This window comes from Hylaeus volcanicus, chromosome 2, assembly GCF_026283585.1.
Source record: "Hylaeus volcanicus isolate JK05 chromosome 2, UHH_iyHylVolc1.0_haploid, whole genome shotgun sequence".
Lineage (NCBI taxonomy): Eukaryota > Metazoa > Arthropoda > Insecta > Hymenoptera > Colletidae > Hylaeus > Hylaeus volcanicus.
Genome location: NC_071977.1, coordinates 21,746,683 through 21,770,008, shown reverse-complemented (window position 1 = coordinate 21,770,008; position 23,326 = coordinate 21,746,683). Strand labels below are relative to the sequence as shown.

The following is a 23,326-nucleotide window of genomic DNA, read 5'->3' as shown; positions in this document are numbered from 1 at the left end:
TTAATACAGATTACTACTTATGTACAATAATTATAATTCTCCAATGAAAATATATAGAGATATCGAATAAAAATATATAGAAAAAACAAAAACTTATAATACATTAAGTAGAATGTAAAAATGAACAATTTGCATATTCACACATGCAGTTATTATTTTAGGCTATTACATTAGATATTAGTAATTATATTTCGAGATATATGATACAGTTTCGCACTCAAACTAATTATCACAAGGTGTGCAAAATATTATTAATTCTCTTTGAGAATTCAAATTTGTTTTATTTAAATGAATAGCATAGTAATGAATACTCATCTAGTAATGAGCGTATCGAACTAATATTTCATCCTTTGGCCATCCTTTTACATATAGATGACGCCATGTAATTATGTAAATACCGATTGATACCGATATTACATATTCTATTTCTTTTCGTATAATATAAGGTATATGCAAAAATGCCACCGCTCACTTATCCGCTTTGTGAGCGGGTTTTAGAACTGGTGGCGCCATCGGTGGGAAAATGCCCAAGTTTGTAGTGAAAATAGTTCCAACTCTTTCTGCTAGATGGCACCACCAACAAATTGATAATCATCGTCGATAATTATTGCTGCGTTAAATAACTATTCGTAACAATGGTAAATTTTGACATATTAATTAATATATATGGTGCTGTTATGAAGCACAGAATCATATTAATTATGCATTCATGAAAAATAAAGAATAATAGATTAAAGGCGTTAGTTGCGCCATCTTACAGAAATGGTGGGAACTATTTTTACTACAAACTTGGGAAACTTCCCACCGATGGCGCCACTAGTACCAAAACCGCTCACAGAGCGGCTCAGTGAGCGGTGACACTTCTGGATGTACCCAAGGAAATAGTCAGGGCCGGCGTGACCTTTTGCGGGACCCGGATTCACATGCAAATACTACACTTAAATTTTACAACGAGGAATTATTTATTTACAAATGCTGTTACATATATTATACAGGGTGTCCCAAAAATGTTGTAACACCTTGAAAGGGGTGGTTCAGGAGGAGGTGATTTGAAACAACTTTTTCCTTAGCGAAAATGTTGTCCGAGGTTTCGTTATGGAGATATTAAGCGAAAACCCCGACCAATCAGAGTGCGAGTATGCTGGTTGAGCGTAGGCTACGCGGTAGGCGGCTGCGCTCATACGCTACCGCGGCCGCTCCAACGGTATACGCGCGCTCTGATTGGTCAGTGTTTTCCGTTAATATCTCCTCAACGAAGCCTCGGACAATATTTTCGCTAAGGAAAAAGTTGTTTCAAATCACCTCCTCCTGAACCACCCCTTTCAAGGTGTTACAACATTTTTGAAACACCCTGTATATTTTTTATAATATGAATATTAAATAATAATGCTTTGATGATTTTTGTCACTCCTTTCAATTTAATCAGCGCTACTAAAAAAATGTCTTGTATTTGTTAATGGTATCATCAGTCTGTGAAAAGTTAATCAGTAATTTTCGTAGACCGCGAGGCCTTTTAAAACGCGGGTCCGGGTTCCAGTGAACGTGCTGAACCTGCCTTGCGCCAGCCCTGGAAATAGTTTTACATCGTACTAGACATTCAGATTCTTATTTATGCAATTTAATATTATCCCTCTTAAACCTAGCAGAAAATATCACACGATGACGATAAGTGAATGTATGTCGCAAAAATGTCTTGCAAGAAATACAACACACATGATGAATATTTATACACATTCAAAATTCTAATGAGAAAATCTGATGTATATTTTATACGTGCACATTGTCCATGCATATGCAAAATTTGTCTATTTGGAATGGCCACGATTTTCTTTTTATACGAACACAGTCGGTCGCGCAGTCCTCTTGTGGTCATGCACGAATCTTCGAATGTGGTCAGTTGTTGACCATTCCTGCGCCCTGCGCCAGTCTTCTGACATTACGGAGGATAACATGGCTTTGTTGTCATCGTAAACGATGTCGTGTGTCCCGTAGAGCCAACTGATTTCTATTAATATACTTAATTAAATTAATGAAAGCATGGCACGCGCTTGAGTGGGTTACTATTTTATTCATCAGCCTAGATGGACATGTCATTCTCAGTTAACGTTCATGTAAAGTGAAAGCTATGGCTGGTGCTGTGCAGGAGGTTAGGAATTCTCTGTCAACAGACAGTAAAGGTAATAATCGTTCCTTTAACAGTTATTTTCATTAAAAGGATCAAATGTATTTTGTTTAAAAGGTAATACCTATTTGCAATACGAAATAATATGATCGAATTAAGGTTGTTTTTTAACGAATGCAGATTGTGTCATTGATAATTGCTCGCGAAATATATACACGTCATCGGCAATTGGAATATGCAAAATGCCGTCTAATAATTATTGACAGTATGATATTTTTCATGTATAAATCTTATAAAATCTGATGTTTGCGTTGTCCTTTTAGGACATGCTGCCGCGAAAACATCCATATCATATGAAGAGATTGCTACTAAGCTTTTAAATGAAAAACTTTTATTAACTGCTTTGGAATTGCACGCTGAACTATGCGAAGCTGGAAAAGAATTACCTGTTTTGAAGGATTTTTTCTCAAACCCAAGTCATTTTGAAAGTCACAATGTCAAACCGGAACCATATACTTCTATGCGTACGTATAGCATTGTTAAAATAATTTTGTTACTCAAATTTATTACCTACAAAAGAATTGAAACACTGGTTATTATTTTAATACAAGTTTAATACTTACGATAGTAATGTTTATAAGTTTACATTTATCTATGGATAGAGAATGTCCTCGAGTTACACAGTGTCAAGTTACATGGATTCATAGGTATGTGGTTAAACAACCATATGCACCCATTTGTGCCCTTATATATATTTTGTATGTGTGTATGTATTTAGACACTAAAATTTCCTTTCCATAAAAGAGTACATAGAGAATTATTTAATTTTAATTAATTTTTGAAACTCAGACTGTGTACTAAATGTATTGTAGGCAAAGTTGTCCAAATAATGAATATAAATTTTAGATTTATACATCAACTAATTTCCATTTCCATTTCAGTTGTTTCACTAGTTATAAATCTAACATTTTAATATTCCGTTGTGTAAATGTACAATACTTTTTTTATTAAATACATTGTGTATATATAATTCGATTTATTTGGCATTTTGGAATTAATTAACTATGTAAATTGAGCATAGCTATTTAATATATATAAAGATGATACTTTTGTATTCATTTATTAGCTAGATCATCTAGTCAGGCTACTTTAGATTCACTGGACATGACAAGATACTCTGAAGATGGTGGAGGTGTCGATGAAAGAGTAGCAATTTTGGAATTTGAACTAAGGAAGGCCAGAGAAAATATTTCTGCACTTCGTGCGAATCTCACAGTAGTAACAGGTCTTTCTCTTTTTGCTAGTTAAATTTTACATTTAAAGTAACAACATCGCAACTTGATATTATTTATATTTTAGAATCTGAAGGAACTACACCTGACAAATGTTCTGATAAACATTTAATTAGCGAATTACCCATAAAGCCTCACGAGCAACGAGCTTTGAACTTCCTTGTTAATGAATATTTATTAGCGCGGTCTTACAAATTAACGTCGATCACGTTTAGCGATGAAAATGACAATCAAGATTTTGAAGATTGGCAAGATGTAGGGTTGAATATTCCAAAACCTGCAGAATTATTACAAATTTACAGAGAATATATGAGGGTTAATGGATATGATAAATCACCTTCTGCAAGTGTTAGTGTACAGACGGACTTTTGTGTAGAAGAATCTGAAGCAGAAAAAGATGAATTCAAGGAAATGGTTTGTTAACCTTATTTGCAAGCTATTGCGCCATATTAATGTGTTGGATCAATATTTATTTAGAGTACGCATTATTTACAGGTAAAAGAAGTAGATGAGCTTAAACAACAAATTGCGCTATTAGAGCAAGAAAAAGTGAACTTGCAACAAATTATCGCCACAACAAATGAAAATTTATCACAAAACCCAGTTAAGGTATAAACGATATATACATATGAAAAATGTTTTAAAAAAGATATACATTGCTTTCTAGGTTTCTGTAATTCATGTATTATTTTTGTAGCAAGGTAGTAGCGGAACAATACAAACGTTAAATTCAAGTTCCACAACTCCAGATAAGTTTGAACTTCTTGAAACACCACCTCGCGATACATCTACCGCGACGCAAGAACCAGAGGAAGATGATAGCGTATCCGTCGTTGTTAGTCTTGGCGAGACTGATCCTGGCGATAAAGAATGGACGAAAATTCAATTACTTAGAATGGACGTTACGGAAGGATCGGCTATTCTGCCAAATCCACCATCTAGGTATTGTATCTTGACGATTGACATTGTCCGACGCGAATTTCGTTTTGCGATAACCACTGGATGACTAGTGATTATTCCAAAACAGGAAAACGATTTTCATTTTATGAAAGTAATTCTAAATATTTTCCTTGTAGACATTTACCACTGAAATTTAAGGTGGAGGTGATCGCGCATTGTTTAGTCAATATTCCAAGTTCTATAGTTTCCACGGCGGAAGATCCTTTCAAAAACGGAGTTACACGTGACACTCTCGTTCAAATTTTAGCACAAACCTTACCTCGTATCGTACCCAATGTTATACTCAATAAGCGCGAAGAAGTAATACCATTAATATTAAGCGTGATTCGACTTCATACCGAGTCTGCGGAGAGAGAAAAATTACTACAACTTTTGTTCAATCTCAAGAAGAGACCACAGGAGGACGAAAGACAATTAATATTAGCGGGTTAATACACATTATTACGAATGACATACAATTGTTTATAACATACGAAAATTACTTTACTTAGATATGTATGTTTCCATTAGGTTTAGTTGCAATGGCAAAACTTGAGGATGAACCAATGGAAGGTGAAGAAATATTGACCATTTGTTGGGAACAAAGTCAACACAAGTATCCTGAAAAGAGATTGCTAGCTGTCGAATGTTGTTCCGTGCTAGCTCCGTATATGTCCGTTGGTATAAGAAACTCTTTAATGCTCTCTATGCTACAACAAATGTTACTCGAAGATAAAGATCCTATGGTCAGAGCTTGCGTGGTTAGAAGTCTTGCGTTGCTCATAGCTTTAATGGATGACCCTGACAAATATTTTCAGGTATTATATAAATAAAAATCGTATAATTCCCAATTGAAAGTGTTTAGATATATTGATAACAATTATTTTCACAGTGCGAAGAGTTAGCATTAACAGCACTTCACGATACGTCGCCTATTGTCGTAGACGTCACGTCTTCTTTACTTCTACCAATCTTAGCTCAGTGGGCGCTGTCTTTAAAGAGACTGCAGACTCATCTATTGCCACGTATAATATCTAAAGTAAAGAACCATTTGAAGTCTGGACATTCACAGCATTCGCCAAACAAAGACCACGTCGATGAAGGAAGAACGGTGTCATCGATTTTAGTATTGCAATACTTGCTTCCGCATATGATTGTATGCGTGGCCGATACCGATACAGTTAGAGCGTATATCGAACATGGAATGTCGTCAGACTTACGTGAGTGTGATATCATCAACTTTGGGATAAATTATTTTTAAACCATTATGAATTTATTTAAACCTGTGTTTTTTCATCGTGCAGCCGATGTACTCCTGAACTTGTGCCATTCCAATATCGTTAATCCGAAAGTATTTTACGATGGTGATGTTGATGTAGGAGCTCTTTTAAACACATTTTATTCAAATACCTGGGAGAACGATACGTGGCCAGAATTGGAGTGGTTCACTAATACATTGTATGTTTTTCTCTCCTTTTTTGATTAGGTTTTTAATTCATACTTCCCTATGTCAATAGTTTGTATGTTTCAGAGTAACGGAAATTTTGGAAATGGTAAAATCCATAGAAATTACACAAGAAGCCATTTTACATGCCCTTCTAATGTACATTCATTATTTATGTTTGGGCTTTGGGCGATATATCACGCAAACACGGGTAATTTTGAAGTCACTGCTTCGTGTTTCATAATTCTCATAAACAAAAAAATCACATATTTAAATATAGTACTATAATTATAAATGAAAGTGCTAGGTACTGATCGAGCCATTTCTGTGTTTGTGATCTAATAGCATTCCGCTTTTTAGATTCAAGCAATATTCCTATCCGATGTGGCCGAACTTGAGCAACAGTTGACGATACTGTCGGCAGATAAAAAAAATATGTGCTTGACTTTGATACCGACATACTTAATTCTGTTGTCTACTTTGAATGGTACAGAGGTTTCTAAGACGTTGAAAGAGTTCCTTGTTGCTTTATCTATGAGTGGTACCAGTATTACTAGTTTACAAATCGCAGTAATTATGTTGTGTGCTGAAGAGCATATGCAGGAGTTTGTCCTTAGTGGTTTATGGGATGGTTAGTCCTACCGATATTTTCAATAGAGATTCATCATATTTTTATTGAATGTTTAGTAGTGACATCATCTTCCCTTTTCTATAGGGGTAGTGCACCAAAGACCTATTGTAAGATGCGCAACTGCAACATTATTTGGTTGCGTAATAGCTCACGTTTGTGATCGGTTAGCAAGCGCTAAGGTAGTTCCAGCAATCATAACACTCGTTAGTGATCCTGATGTGTAAGATATATTTGTAAATACTCTATTTTGAATTATTCCGTTATGATCCATAGGATCTAAAAATTCAATGAGCTAGTATTGATATGAAAGTTATAGCTAGCATTAACATAGGAATTATTCCTTATTTTTAGAACTGTCCGATGCGCTGCAATTCCTTCGCTTGGTCGTTTAATAACGGAGTGTAAAGTGAGAGAGATGCGCGATAAAGCACGTTTAACTTTAGAAACAATTGCTAAAGAACCTCAAGGTATTCCACCAACTTTAGCACTTCCGTTGGTTTCAACATTAGCATTTATTGCTCCAAATTGTCCCCAAAATTACATTGAAGATGGTGAGAACTTATTAATTTTTGTATTCTTAATTTTTGTTATATAAAACTGAAGATACGATTTTCTGTTTTACAGTTATAGCTACACAGTTAACTGGAATAGCTTCAGCAGCATTGCAACAAGGTCGAAAAGTCGATCTGGTCAGTGCTTTGGTTGAGGCATATTCCGTTCTGGTTTATTGTCCACTTAGCAATCAGTGTGTTTCTAATGTCTTATTGCCAGGTTTGAAGAACCTCGAGCAATTAGTTAACCAATATTTACCTCAACAGAAAGAAGCGGTACGATCGCTTCTAAGAGAAGCAGAATCTCGACAGGATCTTACAAAGCCAGCGGAATGGTATATAAATAATATTACATGTCTTTTTAGTTTGCAAACAATTTTACAAGTATTGCTTCTCCGTGTTTATTAGGTCGTTATCAATGAATCCTGGTCTTTCATTATCAATGGCCACCGTAAATGTAGGACAAGGTGTAGAAGATATGAGACAAAGAGTGAGCAAGATATTTCACCAGAAAACTAATTCGTCAAGCATGCCAAGTATTTTCCGAAAAAAATAAAATTAAATAGTTGTTCGATTGTATGTATAGGTTAACGTTTCTCGTTCTACTTTACGAAATTTTTTTTAGTTTTATCATTTCAATACTCGGGCATCTAACAATTTTTGTACTTATGAATTTAACGGTACAAGGTAATGCACAAAACTTATAGGAATCAGCATATAATATTACATAAGTATTATTCGTTATAACAAAGATATTAATTTGAGGTTAAAACTTTAAGATTTATAATGAACATCGCTATAGAATGGTGTGCCTTTCAAAATGCAATTTAAAATCGGAAGTTCGTAAAATTAAATTTTGTTGAGGATTAGAGATTACAGAATATAAGATGATAAAAGTCAATAAATAATATACTAATTTCGACTTTCACATGCACAAGTAAATATAACACTGAATTATACCGAGGTAATTGTAACACGCTTTGTAAAATTACTTATTTTAAACAAATTATATTAAGTGAAATATTACAGCTTGTTATTTATATTATATGAAGTACAGTAAATTTATTAAAAGAAATCTCAAACTACTATTCTGTAGATACTTTATGTATTATATACTGTCATTGTGCTCTTACAAAAATTTTAAAGTATATCCTGGCATAATGCGACGAGAGTTTAATTAATTTGTATTTACTATATTTTAACTCTTATTGAAGTATTTTATAGACACATTAAATATTCGATGAATTGGTTGTGATCAACGAGCGTTAATGACATTAATATATGTTCATTTTTGTATACTTTTCGAGATTTGGATCAAAATAGTTTTATTTTTACCATGTCCATGATTTTGTGTGATACCATAGATCTGTTATACTTAACATATGTATATTTGTACTTAAATCGATCTTAATGTATCTATGTAAATCGCTATTATTATTTTTGCTGTAAACAAATGAAAAGGAATAATCAAAAAGTACAGTCGGATAAGGAGGTTAGAAATACACCTACACCAAATTCAACTCGCGATAGGTCCATTAGATAGCTTATCGAAAACAATACAAGTATGTCCCAAATTTCAAGTCTGTATGTAGACTTGGGATGATAAAAGATTAAAAAAAATTTGATACGTTTAGAATAGAAAAACATATAGTACAGAATTTTCTAAATTTTTATTTAAGAATGAAAATAACTTATAAACAACAGCGTTCATAAGTAACTTTTTTCAATTAAATTGATCGATATTACGTTATTTTCAATTTTTGCCTTTTAGTTGCCTTTTAGGATAAGCTGTCGAATAACTCATCACAAGTCGAATTTTATTTAGGGGTACCACCAACCCCTCTCATCTGCCTATACCCTTTACTTGGAATAGTTTGTATCTTGTAAGAATATTTTATTGTATCTATATATATATATATATACAATTATATATTTGCCGTATATACATATATATTGATATACAATACATGTATATAATGTATTTAATATATGCGTATATACAATGATTAATAGTTTATCATACTTCATGACCAATGTATCATTACTTTACATACATAAACATGTATATATGGATACACATGTATATGTATCTGTTTATTAAATATTAAATACTGTAGTATGTATTATTACTGTGCAAAGAATAAATTTTATAATATATTTATTCTAAATGCAGACTTAAGTTATAAACATGCTTCGTTTCCTTAGACATGTCAGAAACTCGAGTAAGTTTACGATCGTGGTGGTCAAGTGCCACTTAATTACAACGCACGAAAATGTTCAATAGCTTTCAAATTCTTCTGAACCCTGAGCAATCTAAAATAATTCTAAAACTAATTATTCTTGCATGGACAATTCGCCCGCCGTGACTTTTAAGTTGAACACGGAGGTGTTCGCCATGCTTACGTCTAAGAAACCATCGGTGTAGTACTATTTACATGACTTTGAATTTGAATGTGAACCTGGTGATGAAAAATTTTACAGTAAGCTCTATTGCGAGTAATTGTACGAGGTAAGCCTATTCTAAATCAGATGTGTACTAGTCGAAGGATAAAGTACCGTGGCGTATACTTTCCTTACTATAATGTTATCAAAACAAAAGGAAAGCTATATCACATTTATTGTATATATATATGAACTATGCGATAAATAACAGAAAAAAGGCAAATCTCTTTCCGTGTTCTATATCTACAGTCGTACGCTTGTCCTATTGGATCTCATATGAATGAATGGCATGATATAAAAAAAAATTCAACATTCTCATAAATTAAAACAATTACACAATAACAAATATGAAAAATCGTCGAACGACGTTCCGAAGGAAACGATAAATATACATCTTACTTTCTTTTCCCCAAACAGCAACATCTCCTTTGGGAATTGACTTCATTCTCGCGGAAAAAAAAGAGTTCTTCTAGCAACGAAGAAACATATCTGCGTCCACGCGAACGCTAGACAAATCAACTCATTTATTTAATACAATCCTTAACATACTATGCAGCAATCTTCTCGTTCCGTTTTTCTCTTAATTCTCACGAAGACGACATCTTGCTTCGTCAACGATATAATACTAAAAAAAAAAATGGCTATCTATTCGTTGAAACAGTATTAATATCAGCAAGAGTGGAACAAAGTTAGACAGGACTGACGCAAGTTTGGTTGAGAAGCGGCCTGCTACAAACGCGATGTGTCCTATATCTTCGATGAGCACGGAACGAGTCGATTAAATACTCTCAAATATTCTTTTTTCTCGTTTCACTGTTCGCTGTAAATATATGAGCATACTCTGCTCGCGCTGCTATTGCGGCCAGGACAAATTCTGTAACACACAATCACCAGAAATTAAAAGTGACAATTGCTAGGTACGTAGGTAGATACAGTGGGTGTAGGATGTATTCGTCCACCGATTGGACGAATTTACAAAAAATTTACAAAAAAACTTTTGTGCGAAATTGTAGTTTCTTAACTTCTTTTTTTTTATAATCAATGATACTTTATATATTCTCGGAAGTCTCTAAAGTAGATATAGTCCAAGCAACATTTACTATTGGGTTGTCCGGAAAGTTCATGTCTATTTTTAAGAAAAATTCAAAGGCATATTTGAATTTTGATGTATATTTATTGAATTATATATGTACCATTTTATTCCACAACCTTTCCACCTAGGTGGAAACAGCTGTTAAGGAATGTACACATTTCATTTGTTTTCAGTCATTCCGATATATTCAGATCTGTATTTCTTACTAAAAATCGGCATGGACTTTCCAAACAGCCCAATAGTTAATATAATTTGTGAAATTAACAAAAAATTGCGAAAAGTGGGTAAAAGTATAGAAGCAATAAGTATTTGTGCGATTCTTATGACGAACCATTTACAGTAGAGTTTGTAATGTAAACACATTAGTTTATTGCTCCGTACGAATTAGAAAACATCCCAGTAAAGTACTTTTAAACAGTTGTGCGAATACTTATTGCTTTAACATTTCTATCGATTAATTGTTTTCTTCTTGTTAATTTCGCAACTTACATAAATAGCTATTTTTTTTTTGTAATCTATCTATTCTAGAGATTCCCGCGAATATGTATTAGGTCGTCCCATAAGTTCGTGCCGAAGACTGTGTCGAAATTTAATAGAAAAACCACAGAAATGTTCTAGTAACGGTATAATGATTATATGAGAGAGGTGAGAAATTATTGTGAAACGAGACAGATTATCTTTTCTTGTAACACTTAAGAGTATGTTTCACATATTAATTTGAGAAATAGAAGTATAAATGGCACGAACTTTCAGGACGACCTAATAGAATGTCATTGTTTATAAAAAATAAGTTGATGCAAAGCGTGTTACTATATTTTAACGAAAAACTGGTGGATTTTTGATTTCAAATAATTAGAGTGATCTGTGCGTTGCACGGCGCATTTTCGAGAAGCCAACTTCAAACAGCTGCTGTTCATTCATTTATGAATATTTTTACATAAAAAAAATTATATAGATTATCTAGATGCTAGAAAATAACAAGTAATTAGTTGTAAATAAATATATATAACGCACTCTCCAAAAATAATTTTTTAAATCATTTTAACTTACCAAAATTAACTGACGTGTCGAAAGGATCAATCTTCGCGTGCTGAAAGATCTTATCCGACTCTTCCGATGGTATATCTAACGACAGTTTCAACGCTTTCCTCAGTTCCATTTTACCGATGCACGATAATGATTTTGTACCGCAAACCTGTTAATTATCTCATAAATAAGAAGTACATGGGAAAATTAACATACGTTCGATTCGTACTTACTTCAAACGCCGTCTCGATTTTGTCTAATTCTGTGTTTGCATTCGCTGTGGCTAATACTGTGAATATATACTCCTCGAAGTCTATTTTACCCTTTCCGTTCTAGAATAATTACACCTTTTTTATATTTTAAAGTTCGATGTGTCAATTGTATACACGGTAGCGATCGGATAGTTATTGTCACCTTGCGGATTATTTATTACTGTTATTTATTAACAACAAGTGCGTGCAATAGGGTCATATGGTCTTATAGCTCAATGTTTTATATTAATATAAAGAAAAATGTCTTGTAGATGGAACAATTTTGGAATATGTAAAGATTATAGTTACCTTTCCAAAGACATTACTTTAAACATACTTTTCGGTTAAGAAATTATTTTCTTTTTAGGTCTAGGTATCACGGATTTCACTTTGTCCTATGTAGGTCTCTCTGCTTGCCTCCAAGCACTGTTATTATGTAAAAAAAAATATATCTAGTCCGCTAAAAGAGAACAAAGATGATTTTCGTATCACAAAGGTATCCGTATTCACAAAGAGCTCCATATCAAAAAGATATTACCATACGATGGACTCTTTTCCATCTTGGAACCTTTTTTCCACTAACTTTTCTCTGACCTCCATAACTCTGATTACGTAAGGTGACAATAGCTATCGAACTACGCTGTATAACTAGACGGAAAATTCAATTATCAGTTGTAATTGATACAATGGGTGTAGAAAGTATTCGTACACCGATCAATTTCCAAAAAAACTATGTAAAATTGTAATTTATTAACTTATTTTTTATAAACAATGACATTCTACATATTCTCGGGAATCTCTAAAATAGATAGATTACAAAAAAAAAAAAATAGCAATTTATGTAAGTTGCGAAATTAAAAGAAATAAACAATTAATCGATAGAAATGTTGTAGCAATAAGTATTCGCGCAACTGTTTAATTTTTAAAACTTCGTTAAAAAAAAAAGTAATTTACATCAATTTACAAGTATTAGGTTGTCCCAAAAGTTTCTTTCACTTTATTAATAAGTATTGGGCTGTCTGGAAAGTCCATGCCGATTTTTAGTAGGCGGTACAGGTCTGAATATATCGAAATGATTGAAAACAAATAACATATATATACATCCCTTAAAAGGTGCACAGGTTGTGGAACAAAATGGTACGTATATGATTCAATAAATATCCATCAATATTCAAATATGCCTTTGAATTTTTCTTAAAAATAGCCATGAATCTTTCCAGACAACCCAATAATACATGCACAATAGTTTATGTTTTATGTTACATTACTGAATTGTGTACGATTCATTTTGCTCCATTACTGTTACAACATGAATATCTATGAAATTAGATTGTCTATTTATATAAACACGACCACATAAAATAATTGAGTGCAACTCACGAAAGAAACTTTCAGGACAACCTAATATAATACTTCCTTCGTGGGATTTCCTTTTGATTTTATAATTATTGCAACTCTTCTAAGCGTTAAATTAACTAAATTATTAGTTATTCGAAATGTGATCTTTTTCCATTCCTCTATTAAAGCCTTTTTTAAAAGTATTAGGTTGTTCTAAAAGTTTCTTTCGCGAGTTGCATTCAATTATTTTCTGTAGCAGTGTAATAAATAGACAATCTAATTTCTTCGACATTGATGCTGTAACAGTAATGAAGCGAAATGAATCGTACACAATTCAGTATTGTAACATAAAACATAAAATATTGTGTATATATTAATTATTAATAAAACGAAAGAAACTTTCGGGACAACCTAATACCTTACTGGAAATTTGATGTTTTCTAATTCGTACGGAGCAATAAACTAATGTGTTTACGTTACAAACTCTACTGTAAATGGTTCGTCATAAGAATCGTACAAATACTTATTGCTTCTATACTTTTACCCACTTTTTGCACTTTTTTTGTTAATTTCACAAATTATATTAACTAGTAAATGCTGTTTGGACTATATCTATCTTAGAGACTTCGGAGAATATATGAAATATCATTGATTATAAAAAAAGAAAGTTAAGAAACTACAATTTCACAGAAAAGTTTTTTGGAAAATTGATCGGTGTACGAATACATTCTACGCCCACTGCACGTCAAATGATACAGACTCTATCGTGTATTCGGAAAAGTTGTTGGGTAGCAGGCTCCTTTTCATCGATTCTGAGGATTTGCGCGAACTCCTCCAAGTTCACGGTCTCGTTTAGCCTTTCCGTTTTTTTCTGAACGATTTCTTCTTCGGTCTTCGCCGCTACCAACCTATTAGGGTGAACGATTTCGCATTATCTTATGTACTGTATTCATTTTGCATACGAATTCGTGTACTCGCGTGGCATACCCAAGTTTATTACGAAGCTTATGGGCCTCTACGATGATGGACGCACGCGGTATGTGCAGCTGATGAGCTTTACTAATTATTCGACAGTCGTCGTACGTGTAATCTGATACTGGTATCTGCAAGGCCCTGCAATGTACAGGAATTATGACGTGCGCTTATAATTAAGGGTTTTCTAAAGTTACTTCAGGAGTTTGATTTTCAATAACAGGGTCTATTTTAACGTTTCGGATCCACGGATTTTCTTTGAGATTGTACAATTTTAACCCTTTGCACTCGAGAGGTGACTCTCAGTCACCATTAGGTTTCACGCAGCAAATCTACGATACCTAATGTTGCTTTAGATTTAATTTCTTTGGAGCTCCAAGTGTCAATAAAATGATTGTAGGCGACGTAAAGGTGACCTTATTCTCAAATCTAGATAGCTTAGAATTCATGGCAATAGAATGCTAAGAAACATCTCGAGTTGCTGGCAGATACCAGAAAAAAAGGCCTCGAATGCAAAGGGTTAAATCTACAAAAAATCGTAGCTGTGTCTGATTGTAGTAACACAAGGTATTGTGGTACACAAGGTATTATAGTCGTATAGAAGACTTCACATCCTTATAAATAAATTAAAGTACCATAAAGTATACAGTGGGTGTAGAAAGTATTCGTACACCGATCAATTTCTAAAAAAACCATGTAAAATTGTAATTTATTAACTTATTTTTGATAAACAATGACATTCTACATATTCTCGGAAATCTCTAGAATAAATAGAATACAAAAAAAATTGCTATTTATGTAAATTGCAAAATTAACAAGAAAAAAAAACAATTAATCGATAGAAATATTGAAGCAATAAGTATTCGCACAACTGTTTAATTTGTAACACTACATTAAAAAAAACAGAAAGAAATTTATATTAATTTATTAGTATATAATGCTTCCTTCGTGGAATTTCCTTTTGATTTTATAATTATTGTAACTCTTCCGTTCCTCTATTAGAAGCGTTTTTAAAAGTACTTTACAGGAAATTTGATGTTTTCTAATTCGTACGGAGCAATGAACTAATGCGTTTACGTTAGAAACTCTACTGTAAATGGTTCGTCGTAAGAATCGTACAAATACTTATTGCTTCTATACTTTTACCCACTTTTCGCACTATTTTTGTTAATTTCAGAAATTATATTAACTAGCAAATATTGTTTGGACTATATCTATCTTAGAGACTTCGGAGAATATGTAAAATATCATTGATTATAAAAACAGAAAGTTAAGAAACTACAATTTCACAGAAAAGATTTTGGGAAATTGATCGGTGTACGAATACATTCTACACCCACTGTACGTATATTATTCATCAATTTCTTTTTCTTTTCTAAACAAATTTTATATACAAGTACATATATCTATCTATACTATAACACTTATTCAGTGGATCGAAACGTTAGAATAGACAATTGTTTAAACCAGAAAAACTTGTATTTTGCGTGTATTTGTATTCAACAAAATAGACTCACTCTGCCATAAGGCGTCGCACGTTATTTGCGTAAAGTTTAGGATCCGTTTTCTCAGCTTCGCTAGGCTTGTAAACAGGGAGGAACTCTATTTCGCAACTGCTATTCAGTTGAGTTAGTGTCAGCCACAATAACTTTAATCTGAAATCATCGTGGAGTATTTTGTTCATATAGTATGCCCAACACTGCGGGTCCGTTAACGAATTTTCCAATTTTATAATTATAATTAATAGGAATCGACCAACTATAACTACCCTCTGACTAACTGTTTCTGTTTTACATGCGAACCATGCGCAAGCGCGATACTTACGCTCCAGGACCTTCCCAAGTCCATGTGACCGTGTCCAATTTATTAGGATACCTGATGCAAACAGGTTGAACAGGTACACCAGGATAGAACGCTCCGGATTTAAAAGTAATTAGGCACGATCGATTTGTACAGGTACCTTCTGGGAAAATCATAACCTGCGAGAGGAAATTAATCAGTTCATTAATAAACAATTTGTGTAGGGACACATCTTAATACGTTGCTCGTTAGAATTTGTATGGACGACGTATTTTAAAAGTTTCTCTTTGCTAAAATTATAACAATAGTGACAAAGTTACGTCCCGTTATCTGTGATCAAAATTATATTACTTTTGGAGTTCATTGTTTCTATATATACTCTATTCTAGTTTCTATAATCTACAAGTCTCTATCTTCAAATATGTATATGTCTATTTTCTATGAATATGTTCTATATTCTACAAGTTTCTATTTTCAAACATGTATATGCCTAAAATTTATTCATGTACATATTTATAACGAAGTATTTATTTGGAAACATCAAACCAATCACTTAAACTAGTCTTTCTTCAATAGACATCTTCAAATATCTATATGTCTATATTCTACAAGTTTCTATTTCCAAATATGTATATGTCTAAAGTTTATTCATGTACATATTTATAACGAAGGATTTATTTGGAAACAACAAACCAATCACTTAATTTAGTCTTTCTTCAATAGACATCTTCAAATGTGTATACCTGTATGTCTATATTCTACAAGTTTCTATTTTCAAATATGTATATGTCTAAAGTTTATTCATGTACATATTTATAACGAAGTATTTATTTGGAAACGTCAAACCAATCACTTAATTTAGTCTTTCTTCAATAGACATAGTGGCTACGAATATGAATGGGACTGTCTATGAATAGTTCTATGGATCTACAAACTCGTTCGTAGTTAAACTTGAGGTAAAACGAGAGCCATGGTAAACTAAATTGCTCTTAATCGAAATATTCCCTCATTTATATTGTCAACGATACCTGCGGCCAATCCTCTTTCGAAGTAGCCCTTTCGATAATTTCCTTGATCGTATTCTGTCGTGAATTAGGATCGTCCCTCCAAACGTAGACCGGTTGCGTATAGTTGATAAGTTCTGCGAGTACACCACAGACACATGCATGTAATACATCAAACGAATACGAGTGGTTTACGAATTAAATTAGTTCGGATGTAATCTCTATGGTATCGTCGATTCTGTTTTATTTTTCTGCATCTAAGCCATTGTCGATGATAAAATGCAATAACTTTTGTCAAAAAATACTATTGTGTATATATAAAGATGTATTATGGCTCTACGTGTTATATTCATTCGTATTTTTGACATCATGAGTAATATTATTACATCTTTTTGTTTTTGTCAAAATTATTTTTGAATTCTCTTTATCGAATTTCTCCAAAACAGGCAAAGGAAAAGTTTTCTTTAAACCACGCACAAAGTATACGTGTATCGTGGTGAATGGGAACAACCCTGGAGTAACCAAGTCGAGGAACTTATTCGGTTTTTTATATATATTAGGGACGCAATTTTCTTTGATCGATAAAGTACCTACGATTTTATATAAACAATCGTACAGGGTGATCCTGGAAACCGAGACAAGGTTTCTTGTCGCCTTCCCAAGCAAATACGAAATTTTACTTTGATATTTCAGGTTGATGGGTGCTGTCAGCCGTCGTCAAAATTGTTATTAATTATCAGTAGACCGCGATGTTTATGCAAAATCATATTTTAACGGATACAGAAAAAAAGATTTAAACTTGAATGAAGGTATACCTTATCTTCTAAAGTGCGTAACACTTATATTATTGTTGTTATTTCATACAATTTTGCAAACAGACTTTAAAAATCTTGAAAATTAATTTACTCCTCTCTTACGCATATCAACAATTGCTTGTGAAATTTAAACTATTGAGGTACAAACGAGTACAAACGATTCTAAAGAAGACGGAAAAAACAGATTTCAAAAATCTCAATGTCGGGTGTTGACCATTTTTTGAATCTTTTTTTAATTATTAATTGATGAATGTGCAAACGAAACTATTGGCGGTACAATCAAGTACAAACAAAATGCTATCATTTTCTACAAAAAAAAAAAAATTAATTTTTGAAAAGTCGGATGCCAGGTACACATAGCTTGATCCGATGTATAGTTCCCGAGATATTTCAACGTCTTCAGATAAATCGTCCACCCTGCATAATTAAGACATATACGTAATCTTATGAAAAAACTAAAATTATTTAGTAGAATCTCGATATATTAGCACGTGACCTGAAAGTTATGCAGGTTCGTAGAAGGTTAAGCATAAAAATCGGATACGTTTGTTCCAATTTATTAAAAAGACAAAATCCTAGAGCTCCTTTTGGCAACCATTTGATCTCCTCATGAAAAGGAGCTGTATACTATCCACGAGCCATGGTTTCTAGAACCACCCTGTCTCGCGCGACGTTCAGACTCGTTATAATTATCCGGAGTGGATTAATCGAATTAGTGAATTTGGAATTTTGTCAATAATTGGCACATACTTCCGATGAACGGGTTCAGTCCCGATTCTCGTCTTACGATGATCGAAGGGAAGCCAGTTATGTAGACAATTCCACCGTCCATGAAGGTTGAATGGGGCGCAACCACCAAGATCGGTGCCTCGGACCTGCTGGCCTGCTTTCCGCGGACAACGATTCGCATTCCTCCTGCTTGGTAAGTCAGTCGGCCCATAAAGCACAGCCAGGGCACAATTTTGCTGCAGGTGTCAATCGAGCATGGTTAAACGCATCCCGATATCGCGTTGCGTCACGTTTCTGCGTTTCCTCGAGTCTTTACTTTCGTTCGGATGACTTCGAGCCTAGGGCTACGATTCTTAACTGCCATCGTAACGAGTTATTTACTATTGGCAAACGTTTACGACCGTCTCGAAGTTTATTCAAACTGAGATTTTATGGAGACGACTAGAAAAAAAAGTGCCGATTCTTTTACGCTGTAAAAGTGGCGTAATAGTCCAGTCTGACATGAATTAAAGTACACAGGGTATAGTATCACGAAGATATATTTGTCGAGCGGATTTTGAGAGTGTATTTTATTTATTAAGATTCTATAAATAGCATCTTATATTGTTGAATAAATGCATTTCGATTAGATCGAATGGATGATTCTGTACGAGTCCAGACAGGTGCAAGTTTTTTCGTAAGTATCTTTGAAACTATCGCGATTATTGTAAAAATAGCTATTATCAAAGTTGAAGATGAGGAAATTTTCTATAAAAAAGTGTTACAGGTTTCTTTCGTACAGTGTGAAATAATAGTGTGTGAAATATTCCATTGTTATTGTTGAATAAATGCATTTCGATTAGATCGAATGGATGATTCTGTACGAGTCCAGACAGGTGCAAGTTTTTTCGTAAGTATCTTTGAAACTATCGTGATTATTGTAAAAATAGTTATTATCAAAGTTGAAGATGAGGAAATTTTCTATAAAAAAGTGTTACAAGTTTTTTTCGTACAGTGAATAGTTTTTAGACGTAACGCTCTCACATACGGGGAGACAATTACATTCATGTTACCCAGCGAACCGAAGTTGACACTCTTCGCTTTAAATTACGCATAAAGTATTGACTATATGAAAAAATCTCATACCACCTTTTTTGCAAAAAATGTCATCATCTGCAACTTTGATATATATATATATATACTTTTGTAGTAAAAAGGATAAGTTCCGAGATATCCACGAAAAACTGACCTTTGTGAAACTACTCAGAAATAAGTGAACAATTATCACTGTGTAGGTAGAAAATGAACTTGATACAAATATCTTCGATTCTTCGTGATAAATTTAAAGTGACTGGACTATAATCCCTTAAATAAGTGTCTATCGCCTTGCGATAATTCAAATTTTGAAAAACGGTCCTCTGATTTGTATTCGAGTGAATCGCTGTATTGCTCGTTTTTTCTTTCATAATGGCAAGTTCTTTGCATTGGATTTCACTCTCGAGGTTGAGGGTACATCGAAAATTCTCTTTGGCGATTCGTTGAACCGTGTTCCGCGTATGGTAGAGAACTTCGATGTCGGTTAATTTGCACAAGAGTGAAACTTTACTGCGCCACGTGACATTGTAGTGTGAAAGTTTACGACATTTGTCGTATACTTTGTTTCCCATCGATAGTGCCTGAATACAGAGTTGGGCATTACTTAAACGAATTTTTATTTCAATAATTACTTAAATTAGAAATTATTATTCGAAGGTTTAAATAAGGGAAGAAACAATCGTTTGAACAATCTAAATCGATAATTTAGAATAGTACGACTATTTATTATTTGTTCTATTTCTTACTTATTTGTTTAAAATAAAAAATATAGGGAAAAATACATGCTATAATTTATTATAAATCTAGGTCCGAGATATAATAATCTCCTACCATTTTCGAAACAAGTTGAACGTATATTTTCCTTCGCGACCATGATCAACCCGACCAAGTTCAATACACCTTTGGATAAATAATTAAATATTAAACGAGTCGTTCTTAAAATCAATTACCAGTTGCGAACACTTTGTTTTCGAAAAAAAAAAACAATAATACAAAAAGCCAAAGAAAATATCGATGCAGTTGCAAATTAAACTAGCAAACCAATCGTTATCAATCATCTTTGTGTTTCTTTTTTCCTATACGTAAATAAAAAAATAACAAATAAACGTCTGCGTTACTCAAGCGATATTTAAACAAACTCTATATTTAACTTCTCAATTAATACTCGAATAAAGACCAATTCTATATTTGCCCAACTCTATACGAACATGTTTCCGCGAAATATTCGGCAGTCCATTTGCAGCAAAATAATAAAAAGGTAGAATGCCGTCGGTATATTTTTGTCGTGATAAAAGCAAAGAAAAGAGAGAGTGAAAAGGAATCCAGAGGAAAGTAACAGAGAGAAATGAATATAAACACGAAGCGCCTGCCAGCATCGTAAAGCGTTAAAGAAACTCTAAACGGCGAACGTTTTCTCGAAACCTCGCGGCAAAAACAATTGTGTTCCAACTCGTGTTTACCGTGACATTAACAGTGCCAGTTAGTAACGTACAATTGTCCCATTATTCCAGATTTTGTTAGTAATAATACAGATGTTCCCATTCACCACGTACATAAACTTGCTGTTAGAAGGTTTTAACTTTTAACTGTGTGTTTTCGTTTTCTTTATACACGCGTATAATTCCATGACATCGAGCTCTTTATTGCAACATTAGTACTTAAACTTAGATTGCATTGACTCTGTATGAAAGTAAAAGTTTCTACTAAAAACCTTTCGTTAATCGTCGCACACTTTCATCTTTTAAACGTATTTCTATTAGTCTATTGTGCCTGCGAGTACCTATTGTAAAATAAAAACTGTCGACTATCTTTCATAGAGGTACTTCAGTTAATTGTAGAAAGTTTGCACGTTTAAGAGGAAGTAGAATTTTCAAGAAGTGCCACGACACTGTTACGTTCAAGAATATAGTGACTCCCAGAAATATTCGGACACCAGTGTATGGTTAGCTTTATGCTTAATATCGTAGTTATTAAAAAAGCAATCGTCTTCGTTACTTTTTCCTTCGTAATTTATGTAAATTTTTGGATTAATGTATACATCTTTAATAACATTAATAAATGACTTACTATTGGAAAAAGTAACGAAGACAATTGCCTTTTTAATAACTACGATATTAAGTCACAAAGCTAACCATACACTAGTGTCCGAATATTTCTGGGAGTCGCTGTACGTGTTCGCTTATTCGAGACTGCAAAATTATCATCCGTTAGTTCGTATACACACAAGCTTGTCTATGAATGATAATTGTTATTATTATTATGAAAACCATGTCGTGTATGTCGTGGAGCCAGAAAAGATGAATTTTCGAGAATCTCTAATGAAGCTTGAGTCGCGTTCCATCTTTTAACACTGCCCAAAATAATCAGAAATAACGAGAATTAAGTAATCGGTATGTTTAACCTTACCGAACATATACAAACTAAATATTCCATAAAAATGAGTATTTGATAATCGATTCGAGACACAAGCATGAAGATTTTCTAATTATCTCGAGCAGAGTATCTTTTTATCATCCTCAACTCTTAAATGAAATGAAACAATGTAAATTTTTAGTCACACTCAATGATTATGGTTGTGAAAATCATATTTCCTCGATTCAAAACATTGCTCTTCGTGATCAAAATGATTAGATTTACCAGAAAAATCTGTCCTTTGCCACCTATTATTTATAATAATTGTCAGCTGAGGTAACTCGTGTATTCATTATACTCGTCCAATAAAATCGTTTCACTTTTCTCACGTCTCGCAGTCGAAATACCAAGGTTACATTGAATATTTTATATGGCAACGAGTATTTTTTTAGTACTGTGTTGTAATCGATAAGGTGACGAATTTAATGGGTTGCAACTAGGTAACCTTGAAGTGACCTGCATCTACAAAATGTGTGTTACTTATTTTTAAGAGATAATAAGTAGAAACATTACAATGGTAATTTATAATTAAAATAGTACTAAGGGTTAGGAGGATTAAACACTTTGTATCTATTGTTTGTTAAGACTGGAAATCATTTCAAAGTCACTTTAAGGTCATTCCAAGGTTATAAATATATAATCTTTTTCGAATAAATATTTTGACCTGCTTTTTCTTTTCTTTCTTTTTCTTTATTTATAGTGTGGTCCTAATGGATCGTTTACACTTTTCTATTGACCTGCTTTGAATTTTGCCTGGCAATCTTTTGGACCTCATGCAATAATAAAAATTGTAAAATTTATGAATACTCTGAAAATGTGATTGTTTACTTTCTCGTTTCTGAAAAGAAAAAAATATGTCGATAAGTGAAAAGTAAGAGAACATGTACATGTACATTGCAAGAAAAATGATTAGTAATCGTAATATTTCGTACGAAACAGTTTTTCTTAAAATCAATAAATAACCGGTTTTCTCAGATGGCAATTATTATTGGCACGCGTGTATCTGCTAAAAAGCACACAAAGGAAGGCAATAATCGTTTATGACATGGTATTGAAATTCTCTGTCCGTGAAAACCCGATGAAAGTCAGAGAGTGGGCAGACCCTTCCAATTGACCAGACCTGGGCACTTTTGCAATAACGATAGTCGAACTACTATTTTAAATATCAAGGCCGTTTTTATGTGGAAATATAGTAACATCGAAAATAATGATTCTGTATTTCACTGTGTATAAGGAATGAAATTGCAAATCTCTGGGCCATTAAAATAATCCATTAATATTTATTACGACATTACGACTCACTGATAGCAGTTTTACTTGTAGTGTAATATATACTCGTTATGTAAACAATAACACTGGTATTTTAAACGTTGTTTCAAGGTACCTATTGT

General features: G+C 33.2%; 2 protein-coding genes across 4 annotated transcripts in view; one reads left to right on the top strand and one right to left on the bottom strand.

Moving 5' to 3' along the window:
• The first annotated feature begins 1,926 nt into the window (after positions 1-1,926).
• Positions 1,927-8,067, top strand: LOC128884794 (RAB11-binding protein RELCH homolog). 2 transcript variants are annotated; one of them, XM_054138431.1, is made up of 17 exons: positions 1,927-2,177; positions 2,446-2,646; positions 2,785-2,829; positions 3,249-3,407; positions 3,482-3,828; positions 3,910-4,023; positions 4,112-4,356; positions 4,491-4,801; positions 4,885-5,171; positions 5,246-5,573; positions 5,658-5,811; positions 5,885-6,008; positions 6,158-6,428; positions 6,513-6,648; positions 6,780-6,979; positions 7,053-7,314; positions 7,388-8,067. In XM_054138431.1, exons 1-17 carry the CDS (start codon positions 2,126-2,128, stop codon positions 7,533-7,535), a joined length of 3,384 nt encoding a protein of 1,127 aa, XP_053994406.1. In that variant the 5' UTR covers positions 1,927-2,125; the 3' UTR covers positions 7,536-8,067. The 2 variants fall into 2 exon arrangements, with proteins under 2 accessions (XP_053994406.1, XP_053994407.1); XM_054138432.1 differs by lacking the exon at positions 2,785-2,829 and having other exon boundaries at positions 1,929-2,177.
• A 1,511-nt stretch (positions 8,068-9,578) lies between these two features.
• Positions 9,579-23,326, bottom strand: part of LOC128884795 (lysophosphatidylcholine acyltransferase-like) — a 48,966-nt gene continuing 35,218 nt past the window's right edge. Inside the window, exons 3-11 of one of the 2 annotated variants that reach the window (XM_054138434.1) lie at positions 18,471-18,685; positions 16,930-17,042; positions 15,926-16,080; positions 15,619-15,756; positions 14,117-14,242; positions 13,890-14,037; positions 11,774-11,872; positions 11,565-11,709; positions 9,579-10,295 (exon numbers count right to left, since the gene is read on the bottom strand). In XM_054138434.1, coding sequence (XP_053994409.1) covers positions 10,210-10,295; positions 11,565-11,709; positions 11,774-11,872; positions 13,890-14,037; positions 14,117-14,242; positions 15,619-15,756; positions 15,926-16,080; positions 16,930-17,042; positions 18,471-18,685 — 1,225 coding nt within the window. In that variant the 3' untranslated portion in view covers positions 9,579-10,209. The remainder of the gene's footprint in view (positions 10,296-11,564; positions 11,710-11,773; positions 11,873-13,889; positions 14,038-14,116; positions 14,243-15,618; positions 15,757-15,925; positions 16,081-16,929; positions 17,043-18,470; positions 18,686-23,326) is intronic. The other variant, XM_054138433.1, reaches the window with a different exon arrangement.

Excerpts from the sequence above, each read along its gene's own strand:
- LOC128884794 (XM_054138431.1), top strand. The coding sequence starts at position 2,126 with ATGGCTGGTGCTGTGCAGGAGGTTAGGAATTCTCTGTCAACAGACAGT. Across the intron at positions 5,812-5,884 it reads GAGTGGTTCACTAATACATT|AGTAACGGAAATTTTGGAAA; the intron begins GTATGTTTTTCT and ends TGTATGTTTCAG. Across the intron at positions 6,429-6,512 it reads CCTTAGTGGTTTATGGGATG|GGGTAGTGCACCAAAGACCT; the intron begins GTTAGTCCTACC and ends CCTTTTCTATAG.